The sequence below is a fragment of the Amphiura filiformis genome, chromosome 12 (assembly GCF_039555335.1).
Source record: "Amphiura filiformis chromosome 12, Afil_fr2py, whole genome shotgun sequence".
Lineage (NCBI taxonomy): Eukaryota > Metazoa > Echinodermata > Ophiuroidea > Amphilepidida > Amphiuridae > Amphiura > Amphiura filiformis.
Window position 1 is genome coordinate 21,248,599 of NC_092639.1, and position 23,432 is coordinate 21,272,030.

Genomic DNA, 23,432 nt, shown 5'->3' on the forward strand with positions numbered 1-23,432 from the left:
TGTTTGGGTTTATGATCTTAATAATATGTTTGGTATTAATTTGTTTCCATATTTTTATCTTCCCGACGACAGATTGTTTGGAATCGACATCAACAATGTCAGAGGATGGTAGCAGTGATAACTGCGATCATGGGCCTTCATGCTGCAAGATTTGCCGCGAAGATCTGGCCAAATTGCGATCCGAACTAAACATTCTTCGCATCCAACTACAAGTGCCAAGTAGTGGAAGCAAAGACAACGGCTTCGCTCTTCCAGGCTTAGATGATACGGATGCTAACGAACATGCCGCCATTAAGGGGTGTCTCGAAGTTATAGAAATGAACACGGATGGCGTCCCAACGAGGTTAAAAGTTAAAGACACCCTGTTAGAAGCTCTGAGGCCTCATAAGAATGACCGACCGTGGGTGGCTCGTCGGCTTACTGATCTTCTGTTCACAAAACTAGAGCGAAGAATCAGTAATGTACAAGGAAAGAAGAATAAGAAGGCGTTGGATCCACAACGAATGGCGGCCGTCCGTGACGGCACGTTTCAAGTATGCCCTGCGCCGAAAAATGACCAGGATGTTTTATGGAAAGAGTGCATTCGATCCATAGATTCAGCTAGTCGTGGACTATCGCGAGATCGTAGCAAGCAGCCGAGTAAAAGACCACGAGCGACAGCCCCATCAAGTTCAAATAGTATGGCGGCAACATATGTTAATAATACTGTTAGCAGCTTATCAGCGGCTTCAGCGGTGCTTGGTAAGCAGCAGCAACAGCTGCGGCCGATCAAACTGTCACGTGGAGATGGAACTGTCCCGGGAACCGTGATAGTGCCTGTGACTTCAACGGTCCAGGATCAAAGCGATGGAATACCTGGCAAGAAAATGTTTATGATCAGCCTCCCATCTCAAGAAGGGTCTTCTGCGGTCGCCTTTGAGCATGTTGATGCGCAAACGATTATGCAAAGCTTGGCTTCTGGTAAAACGATCCCCGCGACGGTGTCTCATACGTAACAGGCGATCAACGAGTTAATGGTTCGAATCCGTTGCACATTGGCGCGGATCTTCTTCTCTTTTATCATATTTATAAATTTGCTGTTGCTCATTTAGGGTCCTACACGTCAAACTCTGCTTTATAAGTAGTGTATATTCAAGCAATTAGATAATTTTTACTCAGTATCATGCAGATGATGTTATAAAAAGTCAGGAGGCCTTCTGAGAAGTCTGTATTAGTGGAAAATGTACTCAAGCGTTCAGAAACAGTTCTATTGATTGAGCTTGAAGTTTCACTAACAAAATTAAGAAACAATTTATAGCATAACTGCCTATGTCAAAAGAACTGAAAATGTCAACAACAAAAATTTTTTAAACAAAAAGAGTGATCCAACACTTTTATTTAAAACAAGGCTTACATTTTCGTATAATTTACTTTGCATATATTTTTTCCACTATAGTCTGTATCCAGTCTAAAACCCCGCGCTGAACGGGCGTGTCGTTATTCGAAGGACCGTTATTCGAAGGGTCATTACTCGAATTTACAAGAAGGCTCATTATTCCGAAGGGTCATTACTCCGAAGGTTCATTATTCACTAAGGGTTATTACTCCGAAGGGTCATAATGAATCATTATTCCGAAGGGTCGTTATGCCGAAGGGTCTTTATTCCGAAATTCGGAGTAACGACCCTTCTGAATAACGAACCTTAATGTAAATTCGGAGTAACGATCCTTCTGAATAACGAACCTTAATGTAAATTCGAGTAATGACCCTTCGGAATAACGAGCCTCATTTTAAATTCGGAATAATGATCCTTCGGAATAACGAGCATAGTTTTAAATCTGGAATAACGAGCCTTATTATAAATTCGGAATAACGAGCCTAGTTTTAAATTCAAATTAACGAGCCTTCTGGAAGAGGTTCATTTGTATAGTTCAATGTTCAATTTGTAGTTAAGTTCTATAAAACATATCCATGTACAAAGTACTCACACTTTATGGAGACTCGACGTTTTGAAACCTTCTTGTCTGGTTTCCTAATCATGAGTGATGACTTGGTCCAGCAACACTGGTGGTGTTCCTAGACGATGTAGTGTTTCTAGAATTGTTCTGGATCAAATGGTCATAACTGTGACTGAGATTGAATGCTGTGCCCCCTTGGTTGTTCATTGCTTTGTCTCCCCTGCGACGAATCCATATGGATTCCCTTATCCACAACGAATGGCGGCCGTCCGTGACGGCACGTTTCAAGTATGCCCTGCGCCGAAAAATGACCAGGATGTTTTATGGAAAGAGTGCATTCGATCCATAGATTCAGCTAGTCGTGGACTATCGCGAGATAGCAAGCAGCCGAGTAAAAGACCACGAGCGACAGCCCCATCAAGTTCAAATAGTATGGCGGCAACATATGTTAATAATACTGTTAGCAGCTTATCAGCGGCTTCAGCGGTGCTTGGTAAGCAGCAGCAACAGCTGCGGCCGATCAAACTGTCACGTGGAGATGGAACTGTCCGGGAACCGTGATAGTGCCTGTGACTTCAACGGTCCAGGATCAAAGCGATGGAATACCTGGCAAGAAAATGTTTATGATCAGCCTCCCATCTCAAGAAGGGTCTTCTGCGGTCGCCTTTGAGCATGTTGATGCGCAAACGATTATGCAAAGCTTGGCTTCTGGTAAAACGATCCCCGCGACGGTGTCTCATACGTAACAGGCGATCAACGAGTTAATGGTTCGAATCCGTTGCACATTGGCGCGGATCTTCTTCTCTTTATCATATTTATAAATTTGCTGTTGCTCATTTAGGGTCCTACACGTCAAACTCTGCTTTATAAGTAGTGTATATTCAAGCAATTAGATAATTTTTACTCAGTATCATGCAGATGATGTTATAAAAAGTCAGGAGGCCTTCTGAGAAGTCTGTATTAGTGGAAAATGTACTCAAGCGTTCAGAAACAGTTCTATTGATTGAGCTTGAAGTTTCACTATACAAAATTAAGAAACAATTTATAGCATAACTGCCTATGTCAAAAGAACTGAAAATGTCAACAACAAAAATTTTTTAAACAAAAAGAGTGATCCAACACTTTTATTTAAAACAAGGCTTACATTTTCGTATAATTTACTTTGCATATATTTTTTCCACTATAGTCTGTATCCAGTCTAAAACCCCGCGCTGAACGGGCGTGTCGTTATTCCGAAGGACCGTTATTCCGAAGGGTCATTACTCCGAATTTACAAGAAGGCTCATTATTCCGAAGGGTCATTACTCCGAAGGTTCATTATTCACTAAGGGTTATTACTCCGAAGGGTCATAATGAATCATTATTCCGAAGGGTCGGTATGCCGAAGGGTCTTTATTCCGAAATTCGGAGTAACGACCCTTCTGAATAACGAACCTTAATGTAAATTCGGAGTAACGATCCTTCTAAATAACGAACCTTAATGTAAATTCGGAGTAATGACCCTTCGGAATAACGAGCCTCATTTTAAATTCGGAATAATGATCCTTCGGAATAACGAGCATAGTTTTAAATCTGGAATAACGAGCCTTATTATAAATTCGGAATAACGAGCCTAGTTTTAAATTCAACTTAACGAGCCTTCTGGAAGAGGTTCATTTGTATAGTTCAATGTTCAATTTGTAGTTAAGTTCTATAAAACATATCCATGTACAAAGTACTCACACTTTATGGAGACTCGACGTTTTGAAACCTTCTTGTCTGGTTTCCTAATCATGAGTGATGACTTGGTCCAGCAACACTGGTGGTGTTCCTAAACGATGTAGTGTTTCTAGAATTGTTCTGGATCAAATGGTCATAACTGACTGAGGTTGAATGCTGCGCCCCCTTGGTTGTTCATTGTTTGTCTCCCCTGCGACGAATCCATATCCATATGGATTCGTCGCAGGGGAGACAAAGCAATGAACAACCAAGGGGGCGCAGCATTCAATCTCAGTCAGTTATGACCATTTGATCCAGAACAATTCTAGAAATACTCCCGGGAAATACCACATCTTCTAGAAACAGCATGTTGAACTATATGCTCTTTTATATTCGGGTATATCTAAGGGGGGCTAAGTTCAAACCACACAAACATTTTAGCTTCAGTTTTAGGGCCATATAATATACATTCTAGATGTTAATAATAGAAAAAACATGAGGATATTCAAAATCTAAAATGGCTGCCAAAAACTATAACTATTTTAGCAGATTTGTGTTCAAAACAGTCACGTATATTTGTCTTTTCTTAAAATGTATTCTCATATATAGTTTTATCATATTTGAATTCAAGATGGCGGCCAAAACTGTTTTGATGTACTAAGAACGATTAAAGCTGGTTCAATATGAATACAATAGCGGTACTCGGAAAAGTTCACCAAAGAAGAAGGTATTAATATATATACGAAAATGTTCGAAAATTTTGACACAAAAAGAAAGAAAAAAGGAGACATTTCGATGGTAGAACGCTCGTATAAAAAAAAATATTAATCATATTACTAGTACGTTAACGTTTGGGTAAATTATTATTCCTTTTTACTTAATTAATAATCATAATGAACAGTTTTATAGTATCATTTTGAGAATTGTGTTTATTTTGATTGATTTAATTGGCAAAATAATTATAATGTTTGCTTAAGTTGACCAATAGTTATGTTTTCATAATCCCGGGTTCAGAATATTATATAGGGCATAGGGCCTACATCTGTCCAACTATTGCCCTTCTTGATCTTCGACAGCAGCCTCATTCGCATACTCAGGAAATTGGCTATTCCGAAAATATAATAAAGATAAAATTGGATGAATTTGTGGGACATTACATTAAATATTGGTCTCGATGTATTAGTTTCACACAATATTTAAAAAAAAACCAAACTCATATAGCTCGACCAATAAATTTGTTTAGTTCAACCCATCCAATTTTATAGCCAAAATTGGTCACTATTTCGCTCAATACGGCTGTTGGATATTTGAACGTTTGGGAAATCGGCGTTTGCAGTGTTATGTACCTGTAAGTGTGTTTTAAAAATCGCATTTCATTAAAAAGGTATGATTCAAAACGGTTCGGTATAATAATTATTATATAGGCCTTATTCTATCACCAATGTATATAAAAAAAAAAAATAAACTGGGCTCAAAAAGAAATGTGTAGGTTTTCACAACTTGTGAATTACAAAGTCATATCTTAAAATCCTGTCCATCAAAATGAACTAAAATTACACACTGGTTTACTTCAATACACGTCACTAACCAAGCAGTTGTCCAACTGACACAATAGCAAAATGCACTGACACGGAACAGCTTCCTGAACCACATTCACAGCCCAATAGTTGGTACCCTGTACAAGAAATCTGTGAGAATGAGTACAAGATCCTTTCACAGATGACAAAACGATGCTGATTTCTGCTTTTCACGCACTTTCTTCAAGAAACAGATCTTGTTCCACACTATTCCACTTACTCTTTGGGAATTAGCATCTGTGCAAGGATCTTGTACTCATTCTCACAGATTTCTTGTGCTGGGTGCCAATTATTGGGATGTGAATGTGGTCCAGGAAGCTGTTCCATGTCAGTGCATATTGCTGTTTTGTCAGTTGGATAACTTCTTGGTACTGACACGTGTTTAAAGTATAGTATTGATGTAAACCTATGTGTAATTTTGGTTCATTTTGATGGACAGGATTTTAAAATATGACCTTGTGAAAAATTATAAGTTTCTTTTTGAGCTCAGTTTATAAGCATTTCTGTAATTGGATTTCAATTTAGCGATTGGCGATTAGTCGTCACTATACTATTAACGCGAACATGGAAATCCTTTGGAAAGATGGGTTGTCTAATTTCCAAAGGATTTCACTCGTTCCTGCTGGAGTTGACGGCAAATCGCACTAGTTATTAAACACTATAGCTTTGATTATAGAATTTATATTGCTTGAGAAGATGGGTGGTAATGACCATATCGTTTGGGAAATTTGTTTTTGTAGTATAAATGTTTATCTTATTTCATTGAAAAATAGAATCAAAAACGGTTAGGTATATAATTATTCGTTATTGGTCTTTTTCTTTAATTGGACTTAATGCATATTAATGAGTGATTTGGCGATTAGTCGTCACCGCTATTAACGCGAACGTAAAACGTCCTTTGGAAAAACGGATGTCAGATTTTCAAAAGATTTTGCACGTAGCCTACCCGCTGGCGATGACGGCAAATCACACTAATGTATAGCTTTGATAACTTATTTATAACATTGAAGCTGTATGTATTGAATACTGATCAATGATTTTGCATTGAAGGGGTCTGGTGGATATAGGCCATTATTTGTACACATGTTTTTCTACCACCACCAGACCCAAGTATACAGGGCAATAAAAATGAAAAAACAAAAATTATTTATAAACAGTACAAACAGCATGTGTGACTTTCCCAAGATATGTCATCCCCTATGTCCCACAATGCATTATTCAAGGGGTAGCGGCGACCATACGGGTCGGATGTCACGTTCGACACGCTAAACCTACTATACCCTATTGTTGATATACATGCCCGGGATACATATGTGTCAAACAATCGTAGGAATGCGAACCTACATCCGTTTGTTCGACAGTCCACTCGTTCGATTATCGATACGCTAAACCTACTGCCCTAACCCTATTGAAAGTCATAAGTAAACCGATCTGATGACTGCATGTCGAGCAAACGGAATGTCGAACAAACGGAGGAATGCGCCCCTAGCATTGTGGCAAAAGTGAGATTTCGTCAACAATGATAGCACTCCTGGAGCACTGGGGTTAAGAGTTAGTGCTCCAGGATTAATGGTTAGAGTTAGGCACAGTGTCATCGCCCCGATATCTTCATGGTAGAAATCGCCATGGTAGGTTGAATCCACAGCCACGCATGGCCATTTTATTCCACCTTTAATATGAGACGCAGTAGCCAAGTGACCTGACTAAGGCTACTGACAATAGCCGGGGTAATTGATTTCTCGATGTGTGAGTAAGCTTGTGTACGACATTGCGGTCAATGGTCATACTGCCTCCACTGGAGTAGTGAGTGCAGCTATAGCCCGCGCTGTAGTCCATACAGGACCAACGCAATATAAAATTAAGAATTTTGGTCAGATTTTGAGTTCAAGACTCACGGCCGTTTCTCAAAGCGCAAACTAACGACTATCATATCTGTTCAACACGTATTTTTAAGTGTATGAGACCAGATCTGGTTTCTTGAGACGAAATCATTTACGGGAGATATTCATCATTTTCCACCCCGGTATCCGAAGATTTTCGTCTGATATCAAAATCGTGCATAGCAATTCACGTGTATCGATCCCGGGTATTTATTTTAGTATCTCTGCTGCACCAAATAATTATTAGCCAGGCGATGTCGGTGTGTTAGGGTTGTTCTCTAGGAGCGCTATTATATTGACGATGTCTCAATTTTGTGGCCGTAGTGCATCATGGGATTGAAAGGGTCGATAATAAATAACAAATGCAGGCACAGTACATGTATTGTTATTATTTATTAATTTTAATCTTTCTTTAGGCAGAGAATTTAGTTATAAAAGTGTCTAAATTCCACTAAAATATTTATTTAAGTAATGTTTATACGTTATCAAAAAGTACAATAAAATATGTCTGCATGTAGCCTACATTTTATTATAAAAGTGTACAGTGTAATTTATTCCGCAGTTTAGATTCGTCCTTCAAAAGCTGGTAACATTAACGTTGTCTGATGGGTCACGTTCGGTTCCCCTTCGGAATAGCCTCCCTTGTCAAATTTAACAAGTTCCTATTTAATGTAGAAAAGGATGGCCCCGTCAGAATTCTTGCCCTTCCAGGTACCCCCCTTTAAAAACCCAAAATGACGAAAATTTCCACTTGCACACCCCATGCACATTTCAGAGATAAATGCACTGCAAAAATGTGCCTTTAGCAAGATTGTATAATCATTATGTCTTCACTTTTTGGTACAATTTTAGAGCAAAATTGGTTGATTTTGCCCCCCAAATTCACTCTGCCCCCCCGCGAAAAAAATCCTAGCGCCGCCACTGACCAAGCACTACATGCAAGTTATCTTTTAATCAACTAGATTAATAGAGGGCGTTGTGATGATTTACAGTTCGTGACCCCTGTTCGTGACCTCTCGGGGGGTTTTCCCGCGTGACTCATATGCACGCAGTCACGCAATGTATAAAATTTCTACGAAAATTTGACAATTCATGAATTTGTTTGTTTGACATCAACCAATTTTCTTGCTCAGGTAATACACGTATTTTGCTCATTTCTTGTAATCAGGATTTGTTTGTAAAAAGTTGTGTTGTAATAGTTATAGGCCTGTAAATGAAACGTTTTTTATCATATAATTGGTAGCTGATTTTGTTAATGCAAGCACAGTGCATGACTCACTGTGCGAATCGTGTCATTCGTGTGTTACCATGTTAGGCCGTGTAAAATTAATATTTTGGTTCTCGTCCCTCCTCCTCAATTTCTGGGATTTGTCAGATTTTTTTTTTTTTTTTTAGATTTTTCAATTTTTGTAGTCTTTGGAATGATTTATGAAATCTTCATACATATGAATAAGTTTATTAGAGAACAAGCATCACTTCCAAGTCTTTTTGTGGCACTCTAGGGGGTTTATCCCTCAGAATCTCACATTTGAAAAAAAAAAAAAAAAGGGCCTCATCGTTTCCTCGAGCACTGTTGGAGAAGACCGAAAACTACTGACAATGCTAATTTTACATTGAAAAAAAACACACAAAAAAAACACCTCCCTCCCTCATCAATTCATGAAAATCCTCTGGACGAGAACCAAAACATTAATTTTATACGGCCTTACCTGTGGTCAATAACATGATGTTGTTATGACATGCAAGGAGGAAACAGTAGGCCTACGCTATTATATGCCTACGTAACGTAGTAGCCTACCACATGCATCGTATATTTATGAAAAGATTCTTCTCTTAGTTCCGTGATAAGTTATTCCCGATATAGCTATATGAGATATGGCCGTGCCGTGGAATTAGATGTGGAATTTTCCCGGGGATTCTATTTTCAAACTCGTAGTCTTTTTATATGTCAGCTATCATGGGTATTGGGTATGGATCTTTGAAGTATTGTGTGTACAGTTGGTTGGTTGACTTGGGTTGAGTCTTTGAAATGTCAACTGTGTGAGGTGGGGTGGGGTGGGCTTTGGTAGGGTGGGTGTGTATTGGGAGAGCGGTGTGTGGTGTGGTGTAGTGAGTGACCTTTGACCAATGACCTTCTTTATCATTAAAATGCCATAAAATTATGCGGAATCTTTGAAATTTTCTTTTTTTTCAGCAAATTTGTATTATAAATTTTCAAATTAGAAACAAAATATAAACTTTTGCTCCATTTCTGGGAAATATTAATGATCCATTTTTTCAAAATGTTATACCAAATGACCCCTTTTTCATTTTGTTATACCCAAATGACCCATTTTTATACAAATAGGCTCCTACTATAAAGTAATGCCAGTAGGCACCCCCCCCCCTCCGGGCATGGACTCTGACCGAGTCCGGACTCGAGCCGGACTCGAGTCCGGACTCAGGTCTTATTTTTGTTGGACTCGGACTTGGCTCGGACTCGGCACCCCGGGACTTGGACTCGAGTCCGGACTCGGACACAAAAGGACTCGGACTTGGCTCGGACTCGGATTCAAATGGACTCGGCTCGGCTCGGACTCGGACAAGCTGGACTCGGGTACAAGTCTGCAACTATCCCCATAGGGAGTTTTACACACATAAGCCATTATAACACAACCTACAATCAACGAAAAAAGTCTTGAAACGCTTGCGTGTAAATAACGGAAAACTGTCACCCCCTCTCCCCCGTGCAATGTTGAGAAATACCAAAGTCTTCAGCGGTTTCCCAATGTGTTCCAACATTGATTGATGGGGAGAGGGAAAATAAATCATTGTTGTAGATGTCATGCTTGTTCCCAGGCAAAATATACGTCATTTCCATGATCATATGAAATTCTGCACGGAATTTCGACAGAGTGTACCAAGCGTTCCAAGGACTTTTTTCGTAGATTGTCTCTGCCGAATGCAAAATATTTCATCTAAATTTCGTTTTTGTCTCATAACTCAAAAATGGAATGTCGTATGAGCTTCTCATTGCACACGATTTGAGAGTGGATTATATGCTTTGGAATCATAACAAAATTGTTGATAAAGAAATTGGTTTCTTTAGGAAGTGGTCACTGGAATCACTCCCTATGCTAAAATACACACATTTCGCAATTATAGCTCTAAACTGCTCTAAAATGTCGTTTTTGTCCCATAACTCAAAAACAGAATGTTGTATGATCTTCATATTTCACAGGATTTGGAGGTAGACCATGTACTTAGGAATCATAATACAATTGTTGATAAAGAAATTGGTTGATTCAGGGAGTGGACACTGAAACACCCCATACCCTAACATACACGCATTTAATGAAATTTTTATGCTATATCTCAAAACCGAGAAATCGTATCGCGGCTCTAAGGTGCATGATTCCGAGTTGTTTAATTTATTTTTGAAATTAATATTTAAAGTTCACCTTCATAGCACTTGTCAGATAGGTGAACGAACGTAACACAACAGAAAAATGAGTTTTAATTAAATATTAAAACCGCATGTACGTTAAGATTGTAAGGAAGTCAATAATAAACTACGACTATCTTCAGTAGATAGCATTAACTTGTTTTTGACATGATGTAACAACTATCTTCAGCATATTTGTGCTTCACATTTTTGTGTATGGGGTGTGTGTATAATGTGGGGGTGTGTGCGTGCGAGGTGTTGGGCGTGGGATGTATGTGAGGTAGGGCGGAGGGAGTTTGTAGGACTATTATAAGATCACATTTAAATCGGAAAGTATTTCATTTGGGGGCTTTTGGGAAAGAAAGAAAGAAAGAATTTAATTAATTAATCAAACATAGAGAAAGAAAGGAAGAAAGAAAGACAGAAAATATAAATCAAAAATGTATACTTCATGTATTTATAATAAACAAATATTTTCACCGGGTTCACCGTCGCAAATAATAAATGAAACAGAAAAAGTAATACCGCCTGGGAATCGAACCCAGGACCTCATGTTTACAAGACCTATGCCTTAACCACTCGGCCACGTGAGCTTCGTGATTAAGCTGCTTGCAATTTGAACATATAAGCGGTCACTTCAACCTTTTTTCACGTTCATGTTTTTATTTATGTCACATGTCTTTCGTTCATTCATTCATTCATTCATTCATTCATTCATTCATTCATTCATTCATTTTTCTTTCCTTCTTTCTTTCTTTTTTCTTTCTTTCCTTTTTTTTTCTTTCTTTCTTTCTTTCTTTCTTTCTTTCTTTCTTTCTTTATTTATTTTTAATACAAAGAAAGAAAAAAAAGAAGCATTGAAAATTATGAATGCATAATTTAGCGATGATTCACGCAATTAAAACACGAATAGTCAAAGGGTGTAAAGTGTAAACCCATAATGGTAATCTGTAATGGTAAACTGCTGCATTGAATAGCGTGCATACTGAGCAGTTTGCCCTTCATTGATATTAATATATACGTATAGATATTTATTTCAATTCAAAATGGCAAACTGTTAACAAATGTCATAAATGCGATCAATTTGTCATTCCTTTTGTATTCAAACATTCTCAATTGGTGTAGCCAAGGTAAACGAACGTCAGGCTCCATGAGATACGTCCTAAAAACCATAAAATGTGGATTTTGGACCATTTTGTCATTATGGTAAACTGATCCACTTTGCCATTTGCACTATGCAGCTTTACACTTTCCCCGATACCTGACTACTATAAAAGACCGAAACTGATTACTTCGATTGCGAAATGGCAGCGTGGCGCAACGGCTTAGTCCTTCGACTGGTAATCTTTTGACTATTCATTGATGCGAATGGTTCGAGTCCCCGTGGTGGTCGATTTTTTTTCTTTAAGTGTATTCAATTGTTGTTTTCTTTTTCTTTTTTTTTCTCACCGCAAAAGCGTATCTTATTATAAATAATATTCAGAAATGTGTTGTTTCAAATTGTTACATCACAATCTTTCTGATTCGTTCGGATAAGCCTATACTCAGCAAACGCAAGTTTTACAGAAAACATTTACAATCATGTTGGATTATATTATAAAGGGTACAGAACGTTTTAATAAAATTCAAAAACATTTTGGAAAACATGCTGCAAAACATTGTAATATTTTTTAAAAACTTTATTTGTAGTGTTTTTGAATTATGAGACAAACACGAGATTTTAGTAATAATTACGAAATGTGTGTAATTTAGCATAGGAGGTGTTTTCAGTGACCATTCCTAAATAATCCAACATCTTTATCAACAATTTTATTGTGATTCAAAGGATATTATATACTCCCAAATCGTGTGCAATATGACGCTCATACAACATTTTGTTTTTATGTTATGGGACAAAAATGACATTTTAGAGCAGTTTAGAGCCATAATTACGAAACGTGTGTTGTTTAGCATAGGGATGGTTTCAGTGACCACTCCTAAATAAACCAATTTCTTTATTAACAATTTTGTTATGATTTCAAAGCATATAATCCACTCTCAAATCGTGTGCAATATGAAGCTCATACGACATTCCGTTTTTGAGTTATGACACAAAAACGAAATTTAGATGAAATATTTTGCATTCGGTAGAGACAATCAAAAAAAAAAAGTCTTGAAACGCTTGCGTGTAAATAACGGAAAACTGTCACCCCTCTCCCCGTGCAATGTTGAGAAATACCAAAGTCTTCAGCGGTTTCCCAATGTGTTCCAACATTGATTGATGGGGAGAGGGAAGGTAAATCATTGTTGTAGATGTCATGCTTGTTCCCAGGCAAAATATACGTCATTTCCATGATCATATGAAATTCTGCACGGAATTTCGACAGAGTGTACCAAGCGTTCCAAGGACTTTTTCGTAGATTGTCTCTGCCGAATGCAAAATATTTCATCTAAATTTCGTTTTTGTCTCATAACTCAAAAATGGAATGTCGTATGAGCTTCTCATTGCACACGATTTGAGAGTGGATTATATGCTTTGGAATCATAACAAAATTGTTGATAAAGAAATTGGTTTCTTTAGGAAGTGGTCACTGAATCACCCCTATGCTAAAATACACACATTTCGCAATTATAGCTCTAAATTGCTCTAAAATGTCGTTTTTGTCCCATAACTCAAAAACAGAATGTTGTATGATCTTCATATTTCACAGGATTTGGAGGTAGACCATGTACTTAGGAATCATAATACAATTGTTGATAAAGAAATTGGTTGATTCAGGGAGTGGACACTGAAACACCCCATACCCTAACATACACGCATTTAATGAAATTTTTATGCTATATCTCAAAACCGAGAAATCGTATCGCGGCTCTAAGGTGCATGATTCCGAGTTGTTTAATTTATTTTTGAAATTAATATTTAAAGTTCACCTTCATAGCACTTGTCAGATAGGTGAACGAACGTTACAAAACAGAAAAATGAGTTTTAATTAAATATTAAAACCGCATGTACGTTAAGATTGTAAGGAAGTCAATAATAAACTACGACTATCTTCAGTAGATAGCATTAACTTGTTTTTGACATGATGTAACAACTATCTTCAGCATATTTGTGCTTCACATTTTTGTGTATGGGGTGTGTGTATAATGTGGGGGTGTGTGCGTGCGAGGTGTTGGGCGTGGGATGTATGTGAGGTAGGGCGGAGGGAGTTTGTAGGACTATTATAAGATCACATTTAAATCGGAAAGTATTTCATTTGGGGGCTTTTGGGAAAGAAAGAAAGAAAGAATTTAATTAATTAATCAAACATAGAGAAAAGAAAGTAAGAAAGAAAGACAGAAAAAAAAAAAAAAAAATGTATACTTCATGTATTTATAATAAACAAATATTTTCACCGGGTTCACCGTCGCAAATAATAAATGAAACAGAAAAAGTAATACCGCCTGGGAATCGAACCCAGGACCTCATGTTTACAAGACCTATGCCTTAACCACTCGGCCACGTGAGCTTCGTGATTAAGCTGCTTGCAATTTGAACATATAAGCGGTCACTTCAACCTTTTTTCACGTTCATGTTTTTATTTATGTCACATGTCTTTCGTTCATTCATTCATTCATTCATTCATTCATTCATTCATTCATTCATTCATTTTTCTTTCCTTCTTTCTTTCTTTTTCTTTCTTTCCTTTTTTTCTTTCTTTCTTTCTTTCTTTCTTTCTTTCTTTCTTTCTTTATTTATTTTTAATACAAAGAAAGAAAAAAAAAAGCATTGAAAATTATGAATGCATAATTTAGCGATGATTCACGCAATTAAAACACGAATAGTCAAAGGGTGTAAAGTGTAAACCCATAATGGTAATCTGTAATGGTAAACTGCTGCATTGAATAGCGTGCATACTGAGCAGTTTGCCCTTCATTGATATTAATATATACGTATAGATATTTATTTCAATTCAAAATGGCAAACTGTTAACAAATGTCATAAATGCGATCAATTTGTCATTCCTTTTGTATTCAAACATTCTCAATTGGTGTAGCCAAGGTAAACGAACGTCAGGCTCCATGAGATACGTCCTAAAACCATAAAATGTGGATTTTGGACCATTTTGTCATTATGGTAAACTGATCCACTTTGCCATTTGCACTATGCAGCTTTACACTTTCCCCGATACCTGACTACTATAAAAGACCGAAACTGATTACTTCGATTGCGAAATGGCAGCGTGGCGCAACGGCTTAGTCCTTCGACTGGTAATCTTTTGACTATTCATTGATGCGAATGGTTCGAGTCCCCGTGGTGGTCGATTTTTTTTCTTTAAGTGTATTCAATTGTTGTTTTCTTTATTCTTTTCTTTTCTCACCGCAAAAGCGTATCTTATTATAAATAATATTCAGAAATGTGTTGTTTCAAATTGTTACATCACAATCTTTCTGATTCGTTCGGATAAGCCTATACTCAGCAAACGCAAGTTTTACAGAAAACATTTACAATCATGTTGGATTATATTATAAAGGGTACAGAACGTTTTAATAAAATTCAAAAACATTTTGGAAAACATGCTGCAAAACATTGTAATATTTTTTAAACTATTTTATTTGTAGTGTTTTTGAATTATGAGACAAACACGAGATTTTAGTAATAATTACGAAATGTGTGTAATTTAGCATAGGAGGTGTTTTCAGTGACCATTCCCTAAATAATCCAACATCTTTATCAACAATTTTATTGTGATTCAAAGGGATATTATATACTCCCAAATCGTGTGCAATATGACGCTCATACAACATTTTGTTTTTATGTTATGGGACAAAAATGACATTTTAGAGCAGTTTAGAGCCATAATTACGAAACGTGTGTTGTTTAGCATAGGGGATGGTTTCAGTGACCACTCCTAAATAAACCAATTTCTTTATTAACAATTTTGTTATGATTTCAAAGCATATAATCCACTCTCAAATCGTGTGCAATATGAAGCTCATACGACATTCCGTTTTTGAGTTATGACACAAAAACGAAATTTAGATGAAATATTTTGCATTCGGTAGAGACAATCAACGAAAAAAGTCTTGAAACGCTTGCGTGTAAATAACGGAAAACTGTCACCCCTCTCCCCGTGCAATGTTGAGAAATACCAAAGTCTTCAGCGGTTTCCCAATGTGTTCCAACATTGATTGATGGGGAGAGGGAAGGTAAATCATTGTTGTAGATGTCATGCTTGTTCCCAGGCAAAATATACGTCATTTCCATGATCATATGAAATTCTGCACGGAATTTCGACAGAGTGTACCAAGCGTTCCAAGGACTTTTTTCGTAGATTGTCTCTGCCGAATGCAAAATATTTCATCTAAATTTCGTTTTTGAAAAAAAAAAAAAAAATGGAATGTCGTATGAGCTTCTCATTGCACACGATTTGAGAGTGGATTATATGCTTTGGAATCATAACAAAATTGTTGATAAAGAAATTGGTTTCTTTAGGAAGTGGTCACTGAATCACCCCTATGCTAAAATACACACATTTCGCAATTATAGCTCTAAACTGTTTCTAAAATGTCGTTTTTGTCCCATAACTCAAAAACAGAATGTTGTATGATCTTCATATTTCACAGGATTTGGAGGTAGACCATGTACTTAGGAATCATAATACAATTGTTGATAAAGAAATTGGTTGATTCAGGGAGTGGACACTGAAACACCCCATACCCTAACATACACGCATTTAATGAAATTTTTATGCTATATCTCAAAACCGAGAAATCGTATCGCGGCTCTAAGGTGCATGATTCCGAGTTGTTTAATTTATTTTTGAAATTAATATTTAAAGTTCACCTTCATAGCACTTGTCAGATAGGTGAACGAACGTTACAAAACAGAAAAATGAGTTTTAATTAAATATTAAAACCGCATGTACGTTAAGATTGTAAGGAAGTCAATAATAAACTACGACTATCTTCAGTAGATAGCATTAACTTGTTTTTGACATGATGTAACAACTATCTTCAGCATATTTGTGCTTCACATTTTTGTGTATGGGGTGTGTGTATAATGTGGGGGTGTGTGCGTGCGAGGTGTTGGGCGTGGGATGTATGTGAGGTAGGGCGGAGGGAGTTTGTAGGACTATTATAAGATCACATTTAAATCGGAAAGTATTTCATTTGGGGGCTTTTGGGAAAGAAAGAAAGAAAGAATTTAATTAATTAATCAAACATAGAGAAAGAAAGGAAGAAAGAAAGACAGAAAATATAAATCAAAATGTATACTTCATGTATTTATAATAAACAAATATTTTCACCGGGTTCACCGTCGCAAATAATAAATGAAACAGAAAAAGTAATACCGCCTGGGAATCGAACCCAGGACCTCATGTTTACAAGACCTATGCCTTAACCACTCGGCCACGTGAGCTTCGTGATTAAGCTGCTTGCAATTTGAACATATAAGCGGTCACTTCAACCTTTTTTCACGTTCATGTTTTTATTTATGTCACATGTCTTTCGTTCATTCATTCATTCATTCATTCATTCATTCATTCATTCATTCATTCATTTTTCTTTCCTTCTTTCTTTCTTTTTTCTTTCTTTCCTTTTTTCTTTCTTTCTTTCTTTCTTTCTTTCTTTTTTTCTTTCTTTATTTTTTTAATACAAAGAAAGAAAAAAAAGAAGCATTGAAAATTATGAATGCATAATTTAGCGATGATTCACGCAATTAAAACACGAATAGTCAAAGGGTGTAAAGTGTAAACCCATAATGGTAATCTGTAATGGTAAACTGCTGCATTGAATAGCGTGCATACTGAGCAGTTTGCCCTTCATTGATATTAATATATACGTATAGATATTTATTTCAATTCAAAATGGCAAACTGTTAACAAATGTCATAAATGCGATCAATTTGTCATTCCTTTTGTATTCAAACATTCTCAATTGGTGTAGCCAAGGTAAACGAACGTCAGGCTCCATGAGATACGTCCTAAAAACCATAAAATGTGGATTTTGGACCATTTTGTCATTATGGTAAACTGATCCACTTTGCCATTTGCACTATGCAGCTTTACACTTTCCCCGATACCTGACTACTATAAAAGACCGAAACTGATTACTTCGATTGCGAAATGGCAGCGTGGCGCAACGGCTTAGTCCTTCGACTGGTAATCTTTTGACTATTCATTGATGCGAATGGTTCGAGTCCCCGTGGTGGTCGATTTTTTTTCTTTAAGTGTATTCAATTGTTGTTTTCTTTATTCTTTTCTTTTTCTCACCGCAAAAGCGTATCTTATTATAAATAATATTCAGAAATGTGTTGTTTCAAATTGTTACATCACAATCTTTCTGATTCGTTCGGATAAGCCTATACTCAGCAAACGCAAGTTTTACAGAAAACATTTACAATCATGTTGGATTATATTATAAAGGGTACAGAACGTTTTAATAAAATTCAAAAACATTTTGGAAAACATGCTGCAAAACATTGTAATATTTTTTTAAACTATATTATTTGTAGTGTTTTTGAATTATGAGACAAACACGAGATTTTAGTAATAATTACGAAATGTGTGTAATTTAGCATAGGAGGTGTTTTCAGTGACCATTCCCTAAATAATCCAACATCTTTATCAACAATTTTATTGTGATTCAAAGGGATATTATATACTCCCAAATCGTGTGCAATATGACGCTCATACAACATTTTGTTTTTATGTTATGGGACAAAATGACATTTTAGAGCAGTTTAGAGCCATAATTACGAAACGTGTGTTGTTTAGCATAGGGGATGGTTTCAGTGACCACTCCTAAATAAACCAATTTCTTTATTAACAATTTTGTTATGATTTCAAAGCATATAATCCACTCTCAAATCGTGTGCAATATGAAGCTCATACGACATTCCGTTTTTGAGTTATGACACAAAAACGAAATTTAGATGAAATATTTTGCATTCGGTAGAGACAATCAACGAAAAAAGTCTTGAAACGCTTGCGTGTAAATAACGGAAAACTGTCACCCCTCTCCCCGTGCAATGTTGAGAAATACCAAAGTCTTCAGCGGTTTCCCAATGTGTTCCAACATTGATTGATGGGGAGAGAGGAAGGGTAAATCATTGTTGTAGATGTCATGCTTGTTCCCAGGCAAAATATACGTCATTTCCATGATCATATGAAATTCTGCACGGAATTTCGACAGAGTGTACCAAGCGTTCCAAGGATTTTTTTCGTAGATTGTCTCTGCCGAATGCAAAATATTTCATCTAAATTTCGTTTTTGTCTCATAACTCAAAAATGGAATGTCGTATGAGCTTCTCATTGCACACGATTTGAGAGTGGATTATATGCTTTGGAATCATAACAAAATTGTTGATAAAGAAATTGGTTTCTTTAGGAAGTGGTCACTGAATCACCCCTATGCTAAAATACACACATTTCGCAATTATAGCTCTAAACTGCTCTAAAATGTCGTTTTTGTCCCATAACTCAAAAACAGAATGTTGTATGATCTTCATATTTCACAGGATTTGGAGGTAGACCATGTACTTAGGAATCATAATACAATTGTTGATAAAGAAATTGGTTGATTCAGGGAGTGGACACTGAAACACCCCATACCCTAACATACACGCATTTAATGAAATTTTTTATGCTATATCTCAAAACCGAGAAATCGTATCGCGGCTCTAAGGTGCATGATTCCGAGTTGTTTAATTTATTTTTGAAATTAATATTTAAAGTTCACCTTCATAGCACTTGTCAGATAGGTGAACGAACGTTACAAAACAGAAAAATGAGTTTTAATTAAATATTAAAACCGCATGTACGTTAAGATTGTAAGGAAGTCAATAATAAACTACGACTATCTTCAGTAGATAGCATTAACTTGTTTTTGACATGATGTAACAACTATCTTCAGCATATTTGTGCTTCACATTTTTGTGTATGGGTGTGTGTATAATGTGGGGTGTGTGCGTGCGAGGTGTTGGGCGTGGGATGTATGTGAGGTAGGGCGGAGGGAGTTTGTAGGACTATTATAAGATCACATTTAAATCGGAAAGTATTTCATTTGGGGGCTTTTGGGAAAGAAAGAAAGAAAGAATTTAATTAATTAATCAAACATAGAGAAAGAAAGGAAGAAAGAAAGACAGAAAATATAAATCAAAAATGTATACTTCATGTATTTATAATAAACAAATATTTTCACCGGGTTCACCGTCGCAAATAATAAATGAAACAGAAAAAGTAATACCGCCTGGGAATCGAACCCAGGACCTCATGTTTACAAGACCTATGCCTTAACCACTCGGCCACGTGAGCTTCGTGATTAAGCTGCTTGCAATTTGAACATATAAGCGGTCACTTCAACCTTTTTTCACGTTCATGTTTTTATTTATGTCACATGTCTTTCGTTCATTCATTCATTCATTCATTCATTCATTCATTCATTCATTCATTCATTCATTTTTCTTTCCTTCTTTCTTTCTTTTTCTTTCTTTCCTTTTTCTTTTTCTTTCTTTCTTTCTTTCTTTCTTTCTTTCTTTCTTTCTTTCTTTCTTTATTTTTAATACAAAGAAAGAAAAAAAAGAAGCATTGAAAATAATGAATGCATAATTTAGCGATGATTCACGCAATTAAAACACGAATAGTCAAAGGGTGTAAAGTGTAAACCCATAATGGTAATCTGTAATGGTAAACTGCTGCATTGAATAGCGTGCATACTGAGCAGTTTGCCCTTCATTGATATTAATATATACGTATAGATATTTATTTCAATTCAAAATGGCAAACTGTTAACAAATGTCATAAATGCGATCAATTTGTCATTCCTTTTGTATTCAAACATTCTCAATTGGTGTAGCCAAGGTAAACGAACGTCAGGCTCCATGAGATACGTCCTAAAAACCATAAAATGTGGATTTTGGACCATTTTGTCATTATGGTAAACTGATCCACTTTGCCATTTGCACTATGCAGCTTTACACTTTCCCCGATACCTGACTACTATAAAAGACCGAAACTGATTACTTCGATTGCGAAATGGCAGCGTGGCGCAACGGCTTAGTCCTTCGCTGGTAATCTTTTGACTATTCATTGATGCGAATGGTTCGAGTCCCCGTGGTGGTCGATTTTTTTTCTTTAAGTGTATTCAATTGTTGTTTTCTTTATTCTTTTCTTTTTCTCACCGCAAAAGCGTATCTTATTATAAATAATATTCAGAAATGTGTTGTTTCAAATTGTTACATCACAATCTTTCTGATTCGTTCGGATAAGCCTATACTCAGCAAACGCAAGTTTTACAGAAAACATTTACAATCATGTTGGATTATATTATAAAGGGTACAGAACGTTTTAATAAAATTCAAAAACATTTTGGAAAACATGCTGCAAAACATTGTAATATTTTTTTAAACTATATTATTTGTAGTGTTTTTGAATTATGAGACAAACACGAGATTTTAGTAATAATTACGAAATGTGTGTAATTTAGCATAGGAGGTGTTTTCAGTGACCATTCCCTAAATAATCCAACATCTTTATCAACAATTTTATTGTGATTCAAAGGGATATTATATACTCCCAAATCGTGTGCAATATGACGCTCATACAACATTTTGTTTTTATGTTATGGGACAAAATGACATTTTAGAGCAGTTTAGAGCCATAATTACGAAACGTGTGTTGTTTAGCATAGGGGATGGTTTCAGTGACCACTCCCTAAATAAACCAATTTCTTTATTAACAATTTTGTTATGATTTCAAAGCATATAATCCACTCTCAAATCTTGTGCAATATGAAGCTCATACGACATTCCGTTTTTGAGTTATGACACAAAAACGAAATTTAGATGAAATATTTTGCATTCGGTAGAGACAATCAACGAAAAAAGTCTTGAAACGCTTGCGTGTAAATAACGGAAAACTGTCACCCCCTCTCCCCGTGCAATGTTGAGAAATACCAAAGTCTTCAGCGGTTTCCCAATGTGTTCCAACATTGATTGATGGGGAGAGGGAAGGTAAATCATTGTTGTAGATGTCATGCTTGTTCCCAGGCAAAATATACGTCATTTCCATGATCATATGAAATTCTGCACGGAATTTCGACAGAGTGTACCAAGCGTTCCAAGGACTTTTTTCGTAGATTGTCTCTGCCGAATGCAAAATATTTCATCTAAATTTCGTTTTTGTCTCATAACTCAAAAATGGAATGTCGTATGAGCTTCTCATTGCACACGATTTGAGAGTGGATTATATGCTTTGGAATCATAACAAAATTGTTGATAAAGAAATTGGTTTCTTTAGGAAGTGGTCACTGAATCACCCCTATGCTAAAATACACACATTTCGCAATTATAGCTCTAAACTGTTTCTAAAATGTCGTTTTTGTCCCATAACTCAAAAACAGAATGTTGTATGATCTTCATATTTCACAGGATTTGGAGGTAGACCATGTACTTAGGAATCATAATACAATTGTTGATAAAGAAATTGGTTGATTCAGGGAGTGGACACTGAAACACCCCATACCCTAACATACACGCATTTAATGAAATTTTTATGCTATATCTCAAAACCGAGAAATCGTATCGCGGCTCTAAGGTGCATGATTCCGAGTTGTTTAATTTATTTTTGAAATTAATATTTAAAGTTCACCTTCATAGCACTTGTCAGATAGGTGAACGAACGTTACAAAACAGAAAAATGAGTTTTAATTAAATATTAAAACCGCATGTACGTTAAGATTGTAAGGAAGTCAATAATAAACTACGACTATCTTCAGTAGATAGCATTAACTTGTTTTTGACATGATGTAACAACTATCTTCAGCATATTTGTGCTTCACATTTTTGTGTATGGGGTGTGTGTATAATGTGGGGGTGTGTGCGTGCGAGGTGTTGGGCGTGGGATGTATGTGAGGTAGGGCGGAGGGAGTTTGTAGGACTATTATAAGATCACATTTAAATCGGAAAGTATTTCATTTGGGGGCTTTTGGGAAAGAAAGAAAGAAAGAATTTAATTAATTAATCAAACATAGAGAAAGAAAGGAAGAAAGAAAGACAGAAAATATAAATCAAAAATGTATACTTCATGTATTTATAATAAACAAATATTTTCACCGGGTTCACCGTCGCAAATAATAAATGAAACAGAAAAGTAATACCGCCTGGGAATCGAACCCAGGACCTCATGTTTACAAGACCTATGCCTTAACCACTCGGCCACGTGAGCTTCGTGATTAAGCTGCTTGCAATTTGAACATATAAGCGGTCACTTCAACCTTTTTTCACGTTCATGTTTTTATTTATGTCACATGTCTTTCGTTCATTCATTCATTCATTCATTCATTCATTCATTCATTCATTCATTCATTTTTCTTTCCTTCTTTCTTTATTTTTTCTTTCTTTCCTTTTTTTCTTTCTTTCTTTCTTTCTTTCTTTCTTTCTTTCTTTCTTTCTTTATTTTTAATACAAAGAAAGAAAAAAAAGAAGCATTGAAAATAATGAATGCATAATTTAGCGATGATTCACGCAATTAAAACACGAATAGTCAAAGGGTGTAAAGTGTAAACCCATAATGGTAATCTGTAATGGTAAACTGCTGCATTGAATAGCGTGCATACTGAGCAGTTTGCCCTTCATTGATATTAATATACGTATAGATATTTATTTCAATTCAAAATGGCAAACTGTTAACAAATGTCATAAATGCGATCAATTTGTCATTCCTTTTGTATTCAAACATTCTCAATTGGTGTAGCCAAGGTAAACGAACGTCAGGCTCCATGAGATACGTCCTAAAAACCATAAAATGTGGATTTTGGACCATTTTGTCATTATGGTAAACTGATCCACTTTGCCATTTGCACTATGCAGCTTTACACTTTCCCCGATACCTGACTACTATAAAAGACCGAAACTGATTACTTCGATTGCGAAATGGCAGCGTGGCGCAACGGC

General features: G+C 36.2%; 1 protein-coding gene across 2 annotated transcripts in view; it reads left to right on the plus strand.

The window, feature by feature from the left end:
• Positions 1–1,472, plus strand: part of LOC140165935 (uncharacterized) — a 4,332-nt gene extending 2,860 nt beyond the window's left edge. For both annotated transcript variants that reach the window (XM_072189279.1, XM_072189277.1), the window contains exon 2: positions 73–1,472. In XM_072189279.1, coding sequence (XP_072045380.1) covers positions 96–995 — 900 coding nt within the window. In that variant the 5' untranslated portion in view covers positions 73–95 and the 3' untranslated portion in view covers positions 996–1,472. The remainder of the gene's footprint in view (positions 1–72) is intronic.
• Positions 1,473–23,432: the final 21,960 nt, after the last annotated feature.